The 20,735-nt window shown below is 36.5% G+C and overlaps 1 protein-coding gene across 7 annotated transcripts in view; it reads right to left on the reverse strand.

The window, feature by feature from the left end:
* The window catches only part of DCC (DCC netrin 1 receptor), a 1,086,625-nt gene that overhangs the window by 417,831 nt on the left and 648,059 nt on the right, over window positions 1-20,735 (reverse strand). For all 7 annotated transcript variants that reach the window (XM_077892657.1, XM_077892647.1, XM_077892640.1 and 4 more), the window contains 2 exons: window positions 6,656-6,810; window positions 3,948-4,068 (listed from right to left, as the gene is read on the reverse strand). In XM_077892657.1, the coding sequence (XP_077748783.1) occupies window positions 3,948-4,068; window positions 6,656-6,810 (276 nt within the window). The remainder of the gene's footprint in view (window positions 1-3,947; window positions 4,069-6,655; window positions 6,811-20,735) is intronic.

The following is a 20,735-nucleotide window of genomic DNA, read 5'->3' on the forward strand; positions in this document are numbered from 1 at the left end:
ACCGAAGGGCGGACTTGGAGCTATAGTTCATCTGGAAAGGCAACTTCTTAATCCGATGTGCCTTCCCCTCTCCCTTGCAAAAGTAAATAAATAAACTAAAACAAGCAACAACAAAACTTTTCCTTGGCTATTAGGAGAGATTAATAGATAATACAAGTAATATAAATTGGCTGAAGTATTTTTAGTTTCTATTCGCCACCACTTACATAACATGGCTAAGTCTTTCTGATGTATGTAAAGTCTTAAGAATGCAAGCTTTCATGCATCCCACGCACGTGTGTGTGTGTGTGTGTGTGTGTGTGTGTGTGTGAAAGAGAGAGGGAGGCGAGGAGGGAGGTGGGGAGGCAGCCGTCTGGAACTGCATATATGGTATTACGGTGTTGCATGTACACTGCTAATGAGAGGACTTCCTGTAGTATAATGACTTTTTTCATTGCCATTGATCTTCTTGACCTTTGCCTAGAGGAAACCATGTGTATATTTCACATGCTAAGGTATACAGACCTCAATATTTTCCCCAAACCTCAATATTTTCCCCAAACTTATTTTCTGGAGAGCAAAACAAGTCATTAACTCAATTTAATTTAGTAGATTATGTTTACTTTATTTGCTGAGTCACTAATTGCTAAAGTGGAAATAGCTCACTGTATATAAAAGACGATGTTGAAACTTCATTAGGCTTATGTAAATATCCATTAGCGATGGACACTGGCCGGAATGGGTCATTGTGTGTGCTTCGGTGAGGAGCAGATTGTCATGGTTGCCAAGAGGAACTCTCAGCCACCAGCCTGTGGACAGATCAGAGCTGAACAGCTGGCAATGTGGGCGTACGATGAGCCTCAAAATACACGGTGGCCGTTTATTGTTGAAACTTAAACAGAGAGGGCTATGTTCTCCCCGCCACGATCAGCCTCACGGCTGAATTTTTATTTCGAGCTGGCTTCTCCACCATCTGTGCACGTGGCCTACACTGCATCTCTGAGGAGTTGGAGAAGCATATTTGAAGACCTGATTGAATAGCCAGGGAAAAGCAATCCATCATTTCTAAGAGGGGATGTGAGACAGTCACAACAGTGTCCTGTCATGGTTTCAGATTTTTATCTTCATTTTCTTTTACTTTCATTCTAATCCGTTGCCAAACGCAATAAACACCGACCAAGAGTACAAAATCCACTGATGGTACTTTACCATCTACATATCTACATGAAAGAATGGATTATCCAGATTCTCAGAGGCTTCCCTTAGTGTGTGTGTGGGGGGGGGGGTGGGGGGGCGGTGTGATTGTCCTGCCGAAGGGAGCCTCGCTCTGTAGGGTCCCTTAGACCTCAATGACTCAGGGCCCTTGTGGAATGCAAGATGCTGGTGACACATGGCTACCCCCTGAAACGAGAGCTTGCCGGGATAAGGGAAGCTGCACTCCTAAAACTGGTTTATGGAGTTGAACTACTAGAATATAAAGAGGGAACAGTTTCATTTTATCCTGTGGTCCACTTTCATACACACCCTGTCACATCTATTTCCCAACTCTGCAATCTGGGTCAATCCTCTCATCCTGGGGTCACCTTAAAGTATTTAAAAAGCCTTATCTTCGGGTCCTACGAAAACAACAAACGATAACAACACACACACGTACACATAGAGTAAGACCTACATCAAAACATTAATCTGAGGTTGGGGCAGCCTCAGCAGGCAGGACCTCTCAGGCATGATCATGTCAAAAGGACCCCAGCTCTGCTATCTTCAAGTGCACCTCATATCTTTGTTCTTCCTCCAGGTGGAAATAGAGCTTCTCCCCACAGTTGCCTTCCCCTTTCTCTTCCTGGCATCATTTTGGATGGTTCCAGGGACTTCCACCTTGCATTATTTGCCCATTTCCCATGTTTACAAGCAATTCCCAGTAAAAGACACACACACACACACACACACACACACACACAGGCACAATCTGTTCAAGGGGTTTTCTTGGTATCTCTACAACTTCTGTGGAAGGGAAAGTACCATGATAATCTCTAATCCTATGAATTCAAGAACTTCAAAGAATCCTCCATTCCTCTGGGCAATTGCAGCGGATGGTCATTGAGTGTGTTTGGTCAGTGTCAACAAGTCCTAGGAGAAACTATTTCATACGTCCTTTTAGAAATATGGGATTACTCATCCAGCATTTTCCTCAGCTTAATGGCTGTAGCTGAAAATCAAGGTTAACTAGAATTCTCTTATTCTGTGTGGCCACATCATCATTACTAATGAGACGGCACACGGTTCTGAAAGCATGGCTCACATTGGATACCCTGATTTTAGAGGTCGTTTTTCTCCATCTTATCCCCTACTGTTCCAGCAGAAGAGAACGTACTCAGTCACGTGAATAAAGTTACACTAACACTTTAAAGCACAGTACACAGAGGGAAAAGAAATACTCCACCAGAGAAATCAGCAGTTTCAAAGGAGGGTTAATTAATAGTCCCCTTTAATTCATAGAGAATTCCTTTACTCATCTGGGACTGTTGTTCTACTGTTGCTTTTTTTTTTTTTTTTTCATTTAGATCAAGGAAAAAAAGGGGAAGTCATTGTCGTGAGCATCATTATGAGACTCTGAGAGGCTTCAAATAACTGGTTAGGGATGCACAAAATATAAGGCCTTCACAGACTTATTTTAAGTGATAGAAGCCAAAGAAAGACTTTATTTCATATACCTCAGTTATTTTCTATCATATTTACTGTAGGGAAAGAGTACGACAAGAGTAGTGAGTCATGTCAAGAGGGAGGAAATTGGTCTTGAAAAGGTGAAATTAAAATAATCAATATGCGGGATCCCTGGGTGGTGCAGCAGTTTGGCGCCTGCCTTTGGCCCAGGGCGCGATCCTGGAGACCCGGGATCGAATCCCGCGTCGGGCTCCCGGTGCATGGAGCCTGCTTCTCCCTCTGCCTGTGTCTCTGCCTCTCTCTCTCTCTCTGTGTGTGTGACTATCATAAATAAATAAAAAAAAAATTAAAAAAAAATAATAATCAATATGCACCATGGAAACTTCCATAGAAGATACTAATATTTTAAAGTATTTAGATCTATATAAACAACTTTGCCATCGCTATTTTTATAAAAATAAACATTTTTGACTTTCTTTAGTGTTATAACATTTCAGAGCAGCTGATCAGTTTGTTTTCTTTTTCCCTTTTTTTTATTGGCAGGATTTTTTTTTGTTTTGGATAATAGGAAGCATCTAATATAGAGCTATGATAGGGTTTTTTTTAAGACGTTTTTATTTATTTGGGGGGAGAAGGACAGATGGAGAGAATCTCAAGAAGACTCTCCATTGAGCATGGAGCCTGATGTTGGACTCAGTCTCATGACCCTGAGATCATGACCTGAGCTGAAGCCAAGAGCCAGACACTTAACTGATTGTGCCACCCAGGTGCCCCAAGTTATGAAGGTTTGAATACACCACCATATTAAACTTCCAAAAGACTACAGGATGAAATAAAATAAAAGCTTCATAAATTATAGAAAAAAAAGATAAACTTTCAAAATCTATTTAAAAAATAGAAAAATGTTTTAAATTTCAAGTGATTGTTTCCATTATTTTTCTGCCAATTTCCACTGATTCAAGACTATACATATTTTTTCTTTTTTTTTTGTATTTTTTTTCTATATTTATCTGAATTACTAAAAGAAAGGCAGGCCACAAAAGAGGGGAGAAGGTAGTAATTTAGCAGTCGTCATTTTGACAACCAGAGGCACCAAATGTTCATGATGACTATCTCACTGAATGGAGATACACATCTCGTTTTCTAGGGAGAATAGGACATCGATACATAAGTGTACACCTTGATAAACTAAATAATTAGATGATTTCCAATTGACTTTGAGAGATAGAGAAAATAATATGGATTTCACAAGTGGACCAATCACAGCAATGATTACCAGTGCCAGAGCGAAGTTCCCCTCATCTTACCAGGCTTAGGGACAATGAGCTGTGCACTGGTCTGGGCATTTCCAGCCTCATTTTCAGCGACACATTGATAAAAGCCTTCATCTGACTTCACCACTCCAAGGATTCGTAAGTTGCTTCCTCCCTAGAGAGAAGAAAGAAGCAGGTAAAATATTTTAAAAGGCAAAAAACTCAATGAACATATGATTTTGATAAAATTTCACAGAAGAAGCAAGAAGGAAAGCCATGAGAGTGTCAGTCTCACGGATATGACCTACGTCACTTGGGAAATGTCACAGATTCCCAATACTCTGCTGAATCCGTGTGCCTACATTTAACCTAGTTCTGAAATGAAACCTATGCTCACAAAAATACACATCATCCTCAATATCTAAACGAGCAGCAAACAGAGAGCTCTTTGATTAAATAGGCAAGAAACAAAGGTTAGCATCCAAAGACATTTCATTCTTTCACTTGGTATCGAAAGAAAATTGGGTTTAGCAGCTGCTGGGGGAAGAAAAGACAAAAAAATGAAAAGAAACACTGAGTTTTGCAGCTTCTAAAAGACAAGAAATCTAGGTTGGGTACTTTCTGAAAGTGTTTACTGAGAAAAAAAAATCTGAAAATCCTTTTAAAATTGTAATTGCTTTGACACGTACCCTTTTGGGGATTTGGAGCTATGGTATGGTGGATATTTTATACCATGTCATTCTTGTTACATGGCCAAAATGCTTTACCTTCAGTAATCCATAAATTAAGCACAGCGATGTTAATTCCTGTTTTATATAAATTGAGCCACCATCTTTTTCAAGGATGGATGATAAAATGATCTGGAGATAGCATTTAATTATACCGACTCAGTTTTTCTTCAATATTAGTGTAAGAATTAGTTCAGTAAGTGAGACGTGTTAAATCACTTCCCCTAAAGTCATTAAGAGATAAATATTACCTCATGGGGAATTCTTAATTGTTTTTAGTGTCTTGTAGTCAATTCTCTGCTGATGTAAAATTCTTAGATAAAGCTGACTAACTTCTAATTAACAATTCTCATATAAGTTACTATTTGTGCTGAATGTCACTGTGACAGACAATGGCTCTCAGATTTCTGGAGCTACTGGGGAAATATTTTTAAGCACAATTTAATGTGAACAGGGCTCATACTGTACATTTTCTTTTCACCTTAAGAAAAGAAACATTTAAATAGGTTAGCTGTAATGAGTCATTCTGGGAGAAAGATTATTCAAACTGCAGAAAAAAATAAATGTTTTATTTTATCATTTGTCCTTAAGGGCACTCAACAATTTCCTTTATATGCAAGTAGCATATATTCTAGGCGGACACAACACATTTCAAGTTGCCCCACGGCAGGTCATTTTTAATTCACTGGTAGTAGAAATAGCATTGCACTTAAAGGAGCTAATGGATTGGCATGGCATTGAAAAGTTACCTTTTTTTTTTTTTCTCTCTTTTTTACTCTATTCCCAACCAATTAAACAAATGCAACTCTAAGTAAAAAATGCTAAGTGGTGATAAAAGTAATAAAGATATGCTTTATGGATGCATTCCTTAAAATCTCTTACGGTATGACAACATGCATGCACAAAGAGCTTATGAAACTTTCTGAAAGTCAACTGATCCAGCTACAAAGAGGTGGATCCACCAATGAGAGCCGGTGCAAGGTGAAGGTGAGCATGTGCCTGGACCGGCAGGGCACCTGTGTTCTACTCCCCTTCTGCCAGAAGACTTGGCTTGGACACTCTTCTCTGACAGGCCATGTGTGCATCTCAAACATAAGAGAAGTGGACTGAAATCCTCCTCCTTTAGCTACTAAGTTAATTTGATATTTGGAAAGTGATTTTCATATTTCTCATATATTCATATCCTTGAATTTGGAAACTCTGATGCTAACCTGCATCTAAAGGAGAGTTTTCAGAGCATTTTTAAATGAGCAAAGAATTCTGCTGGTAACAGCAAAAGCAATGATAGTAGTGATAGGCATTGAGCGCTCACTGAATACCAGGAAAACAACTTGGTGAATATAAGATACCATTATCCCTATTATCCCCCACAGGGCATAGAGTGCATTAGAACTTAGAGAAACTATAGAAACCATTATGCTTAGCTTCAGTTCTTTCCAAAGTTCAAAAGCACAATGCCACGTCAACCTGGGTCTCCGTGGCTTCCTACCCTGCCACTACCACTTGTCACTGTCACCACATCCTTTCCTACTGCTCAAGTAGCATCAGCTGTCCTATCTGGGAGGGTAGCAAAGAGCACTTGTCTGTATTACAAAAGTAAGACTCCCATGATCATAGTGGCATATCTTGTTGAAACTTTGTTATAACAGGTAATGAAAGTCCAAGAAGTAAGGGATTGCTGGCTTCATTGAGTCTAAAACTAGGTCCTAAACTCTGTTCTCCCAAGAACCACCATGAGGATACTTGGAAAGATAGTCTTAGGCCCTCTGTTCTTTTCGTGATGTGTTTGTTTAAAACCCTGTCTGTAAAGCAAGAGGGATGGGCTGTTTAATCACTCTTTTTCAGCTCAAAAATTGTGAGTCCAGAAAATCATTTGCTGTATTGGAACAATTTTCTTAACGCATCATAAAAATTCCCAACAGGAACCTTCTTCCCAGGAAAGAAAAGCAACTGAAAACAGAGTAAACAATGGATGGGATTGTAAATCTAATATGAAAAAAACAAAAAACCAAAAATCAAAAAACAGATAATTACCACTATCTGAAAATAATCACTAGGAATGACCACATCTCCATTCTTCATCCAATTCACAGTGGGTACAGGCTTTCCAGAGACTGAACATTCAAACTCAATATCCATGCTTTCATAGGCATACAGGTTGGAAGGGTGATTTAAAAACCATGGCGGAACTGCAAAGACAGAAAACAAAAGTGAGTGGGTGGGAATGTGAACCTGCATGCTAAGATCTTTGCCCAGTTAGAAACACTGGGCAGGGAGAGAGAATATTTGTAATTCAATAATACCCTGAAACCCTTAGTTTATTATACAGGAACGACCGTAGAACACAACTTCCCCCTCCCAAACACAGTCACACAGTTGTAGCTAGTGGTGTTTTGCCTCAGGAAAGAAAAAGAAAGCTTTTGGGAAAAAAAAAATATTACATCTAGTAAGCATTCTGAATACCTGAGTATTTGTATCCAATTGACTTACATAAAGGATACTGAACAGCGCATGAAGCTATGGAAACTATGCTGATAAAGTAAATAAAGGGAAGCTGATAATTCTGAGACAACCCAGAAGGCAAGACCAAAAAGCTCAGTGTCTCTATAATTCTAGAATTTCATAGGGATTCAGTTAATGTGATGGACTCATTCCCTGCTGAAACTGGCTATGGCGATTGGCACAAAAAATGACCATCGTCTTTACTGCAGACACATTCCTATTGTCTTAGCAATTATCTATTGTGGTGCTTTACTACGCTGCATTATTATTTCCCCAGCATGATACGTGATATACTAATTTAATTTAATGTCTTAATTGCCATAATGCTAGTTACTCTATGATGGAAATTTGTAATTGAAAGAAAATTACAAATAAAATAAATAACACACCTTTGCTAATGAATCTCCCAGGCTTGGTCCCTCCAAACCCTGCCTGGGAGAGGGAAATTTTAAAAAGAAATGTTCATTTGCTTCCACTGGGAATCTTAAAATGATGTCAGATTTGAATATTCATGTTGCCTGAGACCCAGGTTAAATTCACAGTGAAGTAGCAACCTTTATCTCGTTTTCAGGTAGGACATGGACATGCATTTTTAGTAGTCATCTTTAAAGTCATTTTTTTTCATTTTTAAAGTTAGATTGCATTTTTTTTTTTTTTTTGTCATTGCTGTTGCTATTCAGTGAGTAAAGAGTGGTAATTTTTGCTCATTTGGTTTAATACCGTATTTTGCTCTCTCCAACCACCCCGACTTCCAATTAACTTGCAAACACTGATGAATAGTCTAGAAAAATAGAAGAGCCAGTGGAAAGTTCCCAGTTTTTCTACCGAAGATCATGGAAATCTTAATCTCTCTCTCCTGGATTCTGGAAATCTTAATCTCTCTGTCTTTCTCTTCTTCCTCTCTCCCTCTCTCTATTTTCCTGATTTTTAATTAAGTATTTGGACCTTTACTATAAAACAACTTAAAAATTCTTCAAACTTTCACATGGGCAAATCAATTTATCTGACTCAGCCGGCATGCATTAATATTCACAAACTAAACACATGAAAAAAACATGTCAGAGAGCTTTTCTAAAGAGAACATGACCCCATTGTATATAGAGCTGAAATTATTTATCTATAATTGATAATATTAGTAAGAGATTGTTTTTATTCCTGAACCAAATTCACTGACAAGGAACTAAATGGCATCAGCTATATTTTGCAAATGCCTCTGAGCAAATACATTAGTTATCTGCTTGATTCTGTTCCTGATTTTATTAGAGATTTTGATCAAGTGCACGTTTACTAGAAAATACCCAATATTTATAGAGAGCTAACCATGTATAATTTATTAGTCTAAGCACTTTATATTTATTATATTCACCACACCTCTCTGAGACTCTCTGATTCCCATTTTACAAAGACGCTGAGGTGCAAGGAGTTGAGTGACTTTCTACAAATCATACAATGGATAGAGTTTGGAGCCAGACAGGCTGACTCCCCTGCCTACGTTCTGAACTGCTTTATAATAATTGTCTCTTTTGCCACTTAAAAATTCAAGTAGAAGAATAACTCGTTAACATTCCTGAAGCCTTATAGAGATAAGTAATTAGAGCTATTAAAAATATAACACCACGTTGTCTATTCCTCTTCCTCCTTTAAGATCTTCTATCCTGAGGCCATGAAAACGGCCAGAGTCTACCCATTCTTAGTATTCACTTTCATCAGAATTCATAATATCATTTAGGCCCATCGCAGAGTTTTCAAATTTTGACTGATATCCATCAGTGGAATTTGAAATTCATTTTTGGAGTTGAAACTAAAATTCACATATATATGCATGTAAATATACAGAAACATGTGCATAGTATGTGAATATACATAAACATTTACATATATACACACATATATCCAGTTATACTTCATTTCATTTCACATTTAATTGAGATTTCATTTTCTTGTGCATCACAGATACTGGATTTTTTTTTTTTTTAATTAAAGGTTTAGTCAGCAATTCAGCATCAAGGAAGCCTAGTGGCACCATTTTTTTTTAAGATTTATCTATCCATTTGAGAGAGAGAGAGAATAAGAGTGTGGGGGACCGAGGAAGAGAGAGAATCTCGAGTTGACTCTGCTGAGCATGGAACCTGATGTGGGGTTTGATCCCAAGACCCTGAGATCATGACTCAGTTCAAAATCAGAGTCATATGTTAACTAACTGAGCCAGGCAGATATCCCTTGGCACTATTTTTCCAACAGCATTCACTTCACTTCAATTTTTGTAATTCTTGCAATATTTTGAATCTTATCATTATTATTATTATTATTATTATTATTACTATTACTATTATATTTGTCATGGTGATCAGTGATCTCTGATGTTAATTTGTAATTGTTTTGGGACACCACAAACAACATGCATATATGATGGCAAACTTAATAAATGAATGTTGTATGTGTTCTGACTGTTCCACAAACCATCATTCCCCTGTCTCTCCTTCTTGGGCCTCCTTTTCCCCCAAGACCCAACAATATTGAAATTAGGCTACTTAATAACCCTATAAAGCTCCTTAAATGTTCATATGCAAAGAAGAGTCACACATGTCTCTCTCTTTAAATCAGTAGCTACAAGTGATTAAGCTTAGTGGGGAAGGCATGTTGGAAGCTGAGATAGCCGGAGAGTCTTGTGCCAAACAGCCAAGTTGTGAACGCAAGTGAAAAGTTCTTGAAGGAAATTAGAAGTGCTGGTCTAGTTCTCTCGTTATTTCCACCACATCTGCAGAGAACTAGAATCAGAAGTGGTGACTAAAGATGTGACTGAACTGCTGCAAATTCTTGATAACATTTGAACAGAAGAGGAGTTGCTTCTTATGGATGAGCAAAGAAAGTAGTTTCTGGAGATGGAAACTACTTCTGGTGAAGATGCTGTGAAGGTTGTTGAAATGACAACAAAAGATTTGAAGTATTACATAAACTTAGTTGGTAAAGTAGCCTCAGGATCTGAGAGGATTGACTCCACTTTTGGAAGACGTTTTATCCTGGGCAAAATGCTATCAAATATCATCACAGAAATCATTCATGAAGGGAAGAATCAATTGTTGTGGCAAATTTCGTTGTTGTCTTATTTGAGAAACTGCCACACTAGCCTTCAGCAGCCATCACCCTCATCAGTCAGCAGCCATCAGCCCTGAAGCAACACCCGACACCCGTGAAAAGACTAGGACTCACTGAAAGCTCAGGTGATGGTTAGCATTTTTTAGCAATAAAATATTTTAAAATTAAATTATGTAATATATCGTTTTTTAGACTTAATGCTATTGTACACTTAATAAACTACAGCATAGTGTAAACGTGATTTTATATGCAGTGGGAAACCAAAAGATTCATTTGACTCATTTTATTGCAATATTCACTGTATTATGGGCTCTGGAAGAAAATACATACAAACATACAGAGATATGCATATATGTACACATATATGCATGTATATGTGTGTGAGAGAGAAGTGTGCCTATTTATTGATTGATAGATGCCTTAGTGATATCGATAGCTATTTATAAATGTACGTTTTGGGAACTGTCCATTTCAGGAAATATATTGTTAAGCAACATCATCCTTCAAACTATTCTCATCTGACTTGGAAAGTCGCTTTCAGAAAAGGAAAGGACACATACCACCAGCAGGTTTTTTAAAGTTTTGAGACTTTTTTTCTACAATATTGGTTCAATATAGATTAACACATTTCAAAAAATCTTTCAATACGCGCGTGTGTGTGTGTGTGTGTATGTGTACACTATATATAATATCTATCTGCAGAGTAGGGGTGGGCAGAAAGGTAGAACAGAAATGAAAAGGCTTAGGAGTACAGAAGAAGAAAAAAAGAAGGGAAAAGAATACCAAATCTATCCGGAAGAAGAACAAAGAAACGTGAAGTTTCAGGAACCCACATGATAAAGCCAGATTGTCTGGGCTTAAATCCCGGCCATTGCACTCATGCAAGAGCTTCAGTTACTGCCCCCATCTATAACCTAGAGATAAAAACTGAGGACAATGGATGTCAGTGCACAACTGTATGTTAAAGAAAAACAATAAATAGAAAGATATATCTGAGTATATTGCCCAAAACAAATTATTATATATAAGTGTATACAATGTACGTATAAATATATGCATAAATATGTAAATATATATGGGTGTGTGTGATTCTCCAATTTGACTTAGCCTTTTGTACTCTCAATGTCCAAAATGTGTGTTTCACATAGTAAGATTTCTTAAAAACAAACAACTGAATTTAAACCATGACCATTTTCAAATAGTTTTGAGTAAATTAATCATATTTCCTCAAGTTGAGGGGTAGAAATTATCTTCCTGTTTATTACCTCTCAATGGACCTAAATAAACCAAAACTGATCACAGTAAATCCTCAAAACCTTCTGTTTAGTCGATTAAGTTACAGTGACTTCTGTGGCACCTGGCTGGGTCAGCTGGTGGAGTGTGCAACTCTTGATCTAGGGGGTTGTGAGTTTAAGCCCCACACTGGGTATAGAGATTACTTTAAAAAAATAATAAATAAAATAAAATAAAATAAAATAAAATAAAATAAAATAAAATAAAATAAAATAAAATAATAAAATAGTTACTTCTCATTAGTTAGGGGATAATTTGATGTAAATATGTCATTATAATTATAATTTTATAATTATAAAATAATTATAGCCTCAATAATTTTTTTTTATTTCCAAATATATATGTGAGTCATGATCTGTATCCTGTGATTTTCTCTTATTCCTTAGGCTCTCAGTAATACACTAGTATTACACTAGATACCTTGTCTTCCCTGGCCATCTTAATACCTTCATTTCTATATCATGTTTTCCAGCTTTCACCAAATACCTGACAGTACACGATGAAAAAAAATAGCTTCCCTCACCTACATGGGAAAGTTGAAGCATGAAATAATACCACACATCAGAAATGGGTCTAATCTCATGCTTTCTGAAAATATACTGCCTAACTAGGGCAGTGTTACCAGTCATGAGTAATTTTGTGGTAAGAATAAGGGCTAATGATTTTTCTTATATTTTAATGCCTCTTAAAGTGCCTCACCCTTAGCACAAGCTCAGCAAAGTTTTGCTGATGGTGCTGATATGAACTCAAGCAATAAAATACACATTTTTGCCTTTTCTGCAGCAATATCAATATAAGATGATGAGCAAGAGTTTGGACAATGTCATGGAAACCCCATAACTAACAAAATACTATTTTATTATCCTGGAAAACAAAATGTCAATAAATGATGAGAAAAATGATAAAGAAGAGCATAGTGTAGCATGGCTACTTGGAGAAAGGCATATTAGTTATTTTGGATACCTTTCCAAAATAGTCTTTTTTTTTTTTTTTCTAATTTTATTTATTTATTTGAGAGAGAGAGAGAGAGAACAAGGTGGAGCAGAGGGAGAGGGAGAAGCAGACTCCCCACTGAGCAGGGAGCTGGGACGCAAGGCTCCATCCCAGGACTCTGGGATCATGACCTGAGCTAAAGGCAAATGTTTAACCAACTGAGCCATCCAGGCATCCCTCCAAAATATTCTTTTTTTTTCCCATTTTATTTTATTTTTTTTCTTCTTTTTTTTTTATTGGTGTTCAATTTACCAACACACAGAATAACCCCCAGTGCCCGTCACCCAATCACTCCCACCCCCCGCTCTCCTCCCCTTCTACCACCCCTAGTTCGTTTCCCAGAGTTAGCAGTCTTTACGTTCTGTCTCCCTTTCTGATATTTCCCACTCATTTCTTCTCCCTTCCCTTATATTCCCTTTCACTATTATTTATATTCCCCACATGAATAAGAACATAAAGCTCTTCTCTGTTAACAAACAAAGGGTTGCGGAAGGGGAGGTGGGCGGGGGGTTGGGGTAACTGGGTGACAGGCACTGAGGAGGGCACTTGATGGGATGAACAAACTCATGTGTTATGTGTTGGCAAACTGAATTTAAATTAAAAAGTCTTAAAAATAATAAAATAAAATAAAAAGCTCTTCCCTGTTTGAGCAAAAAGAATTAAAATAAATCTAGAATCTAGGAGAGTCTTGAAGAGGTCTAAATATATAAGCCTGGGTTGGATTAGAATTCAGGTAAAAGCTTTTCAATCTTGCTTTAAATAATGCATGACCAATGCTACCGGTTTTCCTGCTCCTACCCACACATCCGTTACGTACACCTGAGGGCTCAACTTAACCATTGTACCCGGTCCGTTTCTAATTCTGTCTGTGTCCATTCTGTTTTCTCTTCCTGAACTGTTTTCCATTTTGTCTTACAGTGTAGACAACCTAACTATCCATCACGAATCCCTTTCTCCAAAAGGTCACCTTAATTTTTCTTCTTGTAAAATTTTCTTTCCTTTTAGAAATCCCAGTGGTACAATTTTCACTGATTTTATGGCACTTGACATGGTTACCTTAGCAGTAGTTTATAACTTAGGGGAAGAGGCTTGGCCATGCTAACATCAATTGAACCCATTGTTTAATATATTTTTGATGTTGACACTCTTCTGGGAGAGGGTGAACAAATGAAGTTTATCCAGTTTTTCTCCCTTTATTTGATCCCTTTGTCTTTTTCTGTGATGAACAGACCAGAATCTGCTGCCTGGAATTTAGGATCTAGGTATAATCACATTATACTTTTCACAGCTCTGGAGTCCTATATTCTCAGCACAAACTGCAACTGGGATGAAAGAAGGAATATGATTTACCAGTGGCTGGAGGTATGTTTTGTCAGCATTTTTCTGACCATGGATCCTTGCCTGGAATTACATTCCTCAGATGATACAACTTCTATTTATTCTCTAGGAGGAAACTCAAATACTCCTTTTCCCATGACATTTTGTCTTTTGTGAATCTGACAATGGATTTTCCTGCTTCTTGCAATGCTTTCTCTCTGTGCCCAGTTTTTATACCACTTGTTATTTTAAGATATCTTTCACAAATATTATTATTTACCAACCACAGTATGATTCTTTTTTTTTTTTTAAGATTTTATTTATTTATTCATGAGAGACAGAGAGAGAGATAGAGAGAGGCAGAGACACAGGCAGAAGGAGAAGCAGGCTCCATGCAGGGAGCCTGACGTGGGACTGGATCCCAGGACCCCGGGGTCACACCTTGAACTGAAGGCAGATGCTCAACCACTGAGCCACCCCGGCGTCCTGCAGTATGACTCTTAAAGATGGGATCTGAAGCATATGCTTCCTCTTTTAATTTCCTTTAAATATTACACAATACCCCCTCCCTTCCATTCTCACGGAAGGAATGATTTCACTACTTTAAGTTATTTGATGGGTAGCAGCTTCTTAATGACTAATAAAAAATGAAATACTGAATCTTCAAGTTTATCAAATTGTGCCATTTACATAGTATTAATCCATTGCAGAGAATTGCTTAACATACACGTACAGTGCTGCAACAATTTCAGGCAAGATATTGATTTTAGTTATATGCTCTTTGGGTAGAATAAAAATTCATGACCAGAAATAAATTACCTTACATTTCCCTCAGATGTTAGTTTCTTAGAATCTCCTACAGTACTTATAGTACATATATAAAGAATTATTTTAATTTGGGGGCTAAAGGGATAAGGGATAATGACCAAAAATGAGTAAAAAGCCAAAGATATATGGAAAAAAAATATAGTTTGTTCTTGAAAGTGTTTATAATGCTTACAAATGACAAATAGATGATAAAATCCTCTATCCTGAAATCATTAGACTCGTATAACTAAACCTGAAATTTGAGTAAAACTTTTCCTTAAATTTATTTGATTTTCTCCTAAGACTTTCTATGCTATGACTATCATTTGAATTTTGTAGGATGAAATTTCTTCTGTAATTTCAACCCCAAAGTCATCAACAACAATATAAATAGTATTATGAGTTTTATTTTATGTAATAGATATTTCACAAGTATTTTCAGGAATGTCCATATCACTTCCTCATATTTAGACTTGGCTTCTAGTATTTTTATTCTTAGATAACGTATATAGCAGTTCTTTTCCAGTTATTTAAGTATGTAATAAAAGTGAGTTAATTGTAAAATATTGCTCTAATATGTATAATTAACTAATATTACCTTGATTTTGAGAAGATTCTATACATTCTAATAATTTACCACAACTCCGAAATTGCAGAGAACACATTTTTAAAGACATGCAGGTGAATTAAATTAACACTAGGTAGTATATAAATCACTTTGGTGAATGATTAAAATAATCAAGGGGAAAAAAATAGATTGGTGAGCTTTTATTAGGAGGAAAAAAAATAGCATCATCCTTGAGTGGCTGCATTTCCACTCTGAGTACAGTGGAAAGACAGATAGTTTCCCTAGAACAGAACAGCTCGCTCCAAGTTCTCAGGCCCTATAAGGTTAGTTAATTTGTTGTTAAAACAGTGGACATAACTCCTCCATCTTCTCTTGAATACAAATATCTAAAGAGACTGCCCTAAAAGTCTAAATTTGGGTACCTCTGTCCCCAAAACAAATGGTTCTTTCAAGTGCACTATCACATTGGTATAAACAGGTAATTTCACCAGGGGGCCCCTGGGTGGCTCAGTGGTTGAGCATCTGCCTTTGATCCCCAGGGTTCTGGGATGGAGTCCTGCATCAGGCTTCCCACAGGGAACCTGCTTCCCCCTCTGCCTGTGTCTCTGCCTCTCTCTGTGTCTCTCATGAATAAATAAATTAAAAATCTTTTTTTTTTTTAAAAAAAGATAATTTCACCAAAAGGAGCCATAGTTTCATATGTAATCACCTTCAGATGACTACAAAGGAGGACACTGGGCACTGAATGTAGGTTTAGAGATAACATCCTAGTGGGGGAAATAGTCTTTATAAATTCAGGCTTTCATATTAAACATACCTCAGCAAAATCCTAGTTTTATAGAATAATGTTTCTTCTAACGGACTGCTCAATTTATAGATTAGAAATTGCTCTCTTACCTCATAGTTTCAACTCAATTTTTCTTGCACAAACTTTTGTTGCCAATGTAACTTTTGTTCAGCTAACTTGATCTCTAAATGCATAATCCTCCTTCTCCTTTTTTAACAAGGAGCTATGTGATGTATCTCTGTCCAATCCAACACTTCTCTCCAGGTCTTATGTGACAAGTGACTTGAAATCTGCTGAATATTTCTCTCTAGTTTGCTCTTTCCTACCTACACATCTGTCCTCCCCCATAGGACTGGGTGTTGAGATTTGCATTTCATTTTCTATTTAAGTTGTCTCTCACACATACCTGTCTGGGCTCTCCTAAAAAATTTAAGTTCGGCTCTAGCCTGAAATGACTAGAATTTATTTTGCATTGGAAATAAAAGCACACTTGAGATTTAACTATTAATATTGACTGAAGCTCTCACTCTTCTGGAAAAAAAGTTTTTTTTTTAAGTTATTGATTTTTATTCTTAGCATTTTCATTCAAAGAAGTGTTTCAATCTAGTCCATCAGTGATCATTTCCTCAGAGAGAGAGAGAGAGAAGGGAAGCAGGGAACGAGAGATAGATAGGTTTTACATTCTCTTGATAACTGCTAGAACATACACGAGCTTTATTCCTGACATATGTGTAAGCCTAAGTGGTGTATTTAATTATATACATATCTTTTTCCCACAGGAGTAAATATAACATCACTAAAAAATAATTGACAAGAAAAAGCAGGTGAAACAACAGCAATTCCTTCTACTGTGACATCAATCTAGTTGTGAATCCACTCAGCTACTAGCTTCTAAGGACGAGGACTGTCTTTCCAAATTTAAGTCCTCGAGGCCAAGCACAGGATAGGTTCTAAAAAACATTATTTAGGTATGAGTGTCTTCCTAGGACAATCTTCTCGCGTTCAATCATTTCTGGGTTGCAACTAAGTAAGAGCTATAAAAAAGCTAGATGATGAACAACATTTGAGACATAAGAGTACACTTCTCTTCAAAGTTAATAACGATAACAGCAATAGAATATTAGAAGCATCGACTATAAGCTACTCTGCTGCAGTTGTCAAAGATAGATTTTTCATCACCTGATAGAAATGAAAATTTAGATCTTTTGATTTCATTTTCTACACCATCAGTATTTTTTATTGTGGACACAGTGTGCCAAAAAATTCTTCCTCCTATCTAAAAATTCTAGCCTATGAAGAGCATCAAATCATCAACCTTTACTTTAGAGTCCTTTTATATGTGTGTGTGTGCTTGGAAGCTATTTTAGACCTCTCCTCACACTTTTCTTTATCCAGACAAAATAATCCCATTACCCTTCCTCGGTTCCAGCTCTTTCCATAATCAGGGTTTGCTTCTCTGTAAATCCAGACTGAGCTTTCCATTTTTCTCCTTAGTTGTGGAGCCTGGACCAAATTGGTGGAATGATGTTGCAAGGCTCAAACCAGTGATAAAAATAATAGGAGGATTACTTCAAGGTCCTATTTCTATACACCTCCTGATGTTATTGTTATGCCTTTGGAATGATTTGTGTGCTATCAATCAAGTCTTAGGTAGATATTGGCAACTACCCAGCAATTAGTTTTGTATGTTCACGTATAAACACATACAAAGATATGTATGTATACGTATATATAAACAAATATTTTAATATATGTACATCTATATCATATATATGTGTTTCTACAAATGTCTATATAAACTATATAGTCACAGGATATTCATGTTTAAAATGTCATAGAGATATGTAAACACATAAAATTATACACTCACTCATATACAATTTATAAACAATTTTCTTTGTCAGTTTTCATTTTCAGTTATGAAGGAAATGAAAACATGTTCAAAGAACAATGTAAAAAGGTTGAGCAGCGTATGTTGTATGATGACAGAAATAATAAATCTATAAAATAAGTTATCCAATTCCTAACATTGCATACTGACAGGAATTTGAGAGCTGAAATTATTTTTCCCTCAGTTAGTTTTCTAGCATGCTTTCTTGGTATTTGAGAGTAAAAGATGTGGATATTCTAAAAGTCTGGAAAAAATGTTTCTGCCTTGCATGAGAGCTATTTCTGTGTATTTTCAAATGTACTTTGAAGAATTATAATAGATTACAGTAGAAAAATTGTTTTTCAAGTTTCTTGTTAGTATTAGATATTCAATGAGGGAACATTTCAGCATATTTAACTAAGAAAATGATGGATTCTAACATACAACTAATTTTTCTCCCTCGATACCTAGTGAAATAAACTTCCATCCCAGTATATATGCACAGGGACAGAAAAATCAACAACAACAAATAAAGAAAAGAAAGCATGGTCAATTGAAAAAAAAATCAAAACAGACATTTTTGGAGTAGAAAGGCAGATTATGAAATGGCTCTGAAGTTTGGAGGGAAGTGTAAGAATTATCAGTAGTATCTCCAAACCTCAAGTAATGTGAAACCTATGGATGTAGCCTTATGTTTCTCCTTTTCTGAGAGAGGAGAACCTTGAGGGCTGTTGAAGAGACATACAGGAGATAGGGCTGACTAAATTGAAGGCACTTTTTTTTTTAATTTTTATTTATTTGTGATAGTCACAGAGAGAGAGAGAGAGAGAGAGAGAGGCAGAGACACAGGCAGAGGGAGAAGCAGGCTCCATGCACCGGGAGCCCGATGTGGGACTCGATCCCGGGTCTCCAGGATCGCGCCCTCGGCCAAAGGCAGGCGCCAAACCACTGCGCCACCCAAGGATCCCCTAACTTGAAGGCACTTGAGCTAACAGTCAGCTAAAGACCAGAAATCTGAAGACCAAGACCTCCATTCTGGAAAGGAATAGGAGCAGCGCCATCCAACACAGTATGTTGCTTCAACTGAATAATTCCCCAACCATTCCTGTTGGTTCTTTAAAAAAGGCACAAAACTCAAAATCTCCAGCCTTCAAAGTGGAGCCCAAGGTGTTGAAGGCAGGGTGGTAAATAAGTCTATAAGTCACTTTTATCGTATTAGAGCAAATAGTATCTGGACAGAGCCAACCATACATGAGCAAGATAAGAGATATATATGAGACATATGGAAATATACTACAGTCTACAATAATGAGAGAGAAAGATAGTTGCTGAAGGGAAAGAGGAAAACAAAGCACTCAACCCAGAAGAAAATATAAGGGTAGGAACAGAAGGAAATTGCTCAAGTTGCTCTTTACACAATGGATCCACTTATTATGAAAATAAATTCAATATAACTAGAGGTCAAAGACTAGATGATAAAATAACAGAATGAAACAGAAAGAGAGATAGCGGACCTAAGAAATAAATCAAAGACCAAAACAACATCATTAGAGAGCCAATGTATAAATTAGAAAGTACAAGTAATATATTTTTTTAAAAACTACTAAAACTCATACTACCAACATAGGGGAGACTTGAGATAATCATAGTGAATGTGGATGAAAAAAGCCAAACGGCTAAAATAACAAAGCTTGTATAGAAAGAGGACAAGCAGAAATGATTCAATATTAAGATAACTGGAATTCTGAGGCAGAAAGCCCACAAATGGAACAGAAGATATATTTTTTTGAAGATATATTTAAAAAATAAAACAATAGGACATTTTCCTTGAAAAATAAATCAGAAATTTCAGAATCAAAGACTATACCATGTTCTTAGGAAACTGAAAACATAATTCCCAATAGTGAGACATATTTCATTGGGCTATTGAGTCTGGAGGATAAAGAATTATCTGAATATCCAGACAGAAAAATCAAAATCAAAACAATCTATAAGAGGTAAGGGGGAATCAGATGCCCATATAGTAATATCCGATGTCAGAAGAGCAATATTAAGCAAGAATCTTATACATGAGCCCTTCTATCTAAAGTCACTTTCTCAATTAATAAAGTAATCAGAAAATATAGCATGTTCTTTCTTTGTTTTTTTTTTAAATATATATAACATTTCTAAAGTAAGTCTGACAACAAAATCCAGGCAATCAAGCATACTATCAAAATAAAAAGTTAGATATCTTGAAGAATGTGATGAATAGTGACAATATCTCTATACAGAAATAAAACAAACACAATGAAAATGAGATTACTGAAGACAGTTCAATTGTTATAATCTGAACAGGAGAAAACCAACATTGTAACTACCAAAATCAGAAGGTGGGGAATGAGGGAATGAGTAAGAATGCTAATCCTGCTGTGGTGAAGGCATTCCTGTTTTGCCCTTAAATAGAACATGAACCTACAAAGACAAAAAAAAAAAAAATCTATAGCTGCATCATGTTGTCATAAATATATTTCCACCTAGCCACCCAACTATTCATGTACACAGAAGGATACATGAGATCCTGAGACTCTGGAGGATTTTTAATTCAGATGGATTATTTTCACAAAATTTATAGAGTGATTTTTTTTTCCAAAACATTTTTTAAAAGACTCTGGAGGCATATACTCCAAAACATTACAGCAGTTATGGATGTAAGGATATATCTCCTTTCCTTGTTAAAAATTTCTGATGGTTAAAAAGATAACTGAAAATGTATCTTCTGGAAGGACTCAACACCATAGCTTAATTTTTTTTTAAGATTTTATTTATTTATTCATGATAGACATAGAGAAAGAGAGAGAGAGAGAGAGGCAGAGACACAGGCAGAGGGAGAAGCAGGCTC

This window comes from Canis aureus, chromosome 1, assembly GCF_053574225.1.
Source record: "Canis aureus isolate CA01 chromosome 1, VMU_Caureus_v.1.0, whole genome shotgun sequence".
Taxonomy (NCBI): domain Eukaryota; kingdom Metazoa; phylum Chordata; class Mammalia; order Carnivora; family Canidae; genus Canis; species Canis aureus.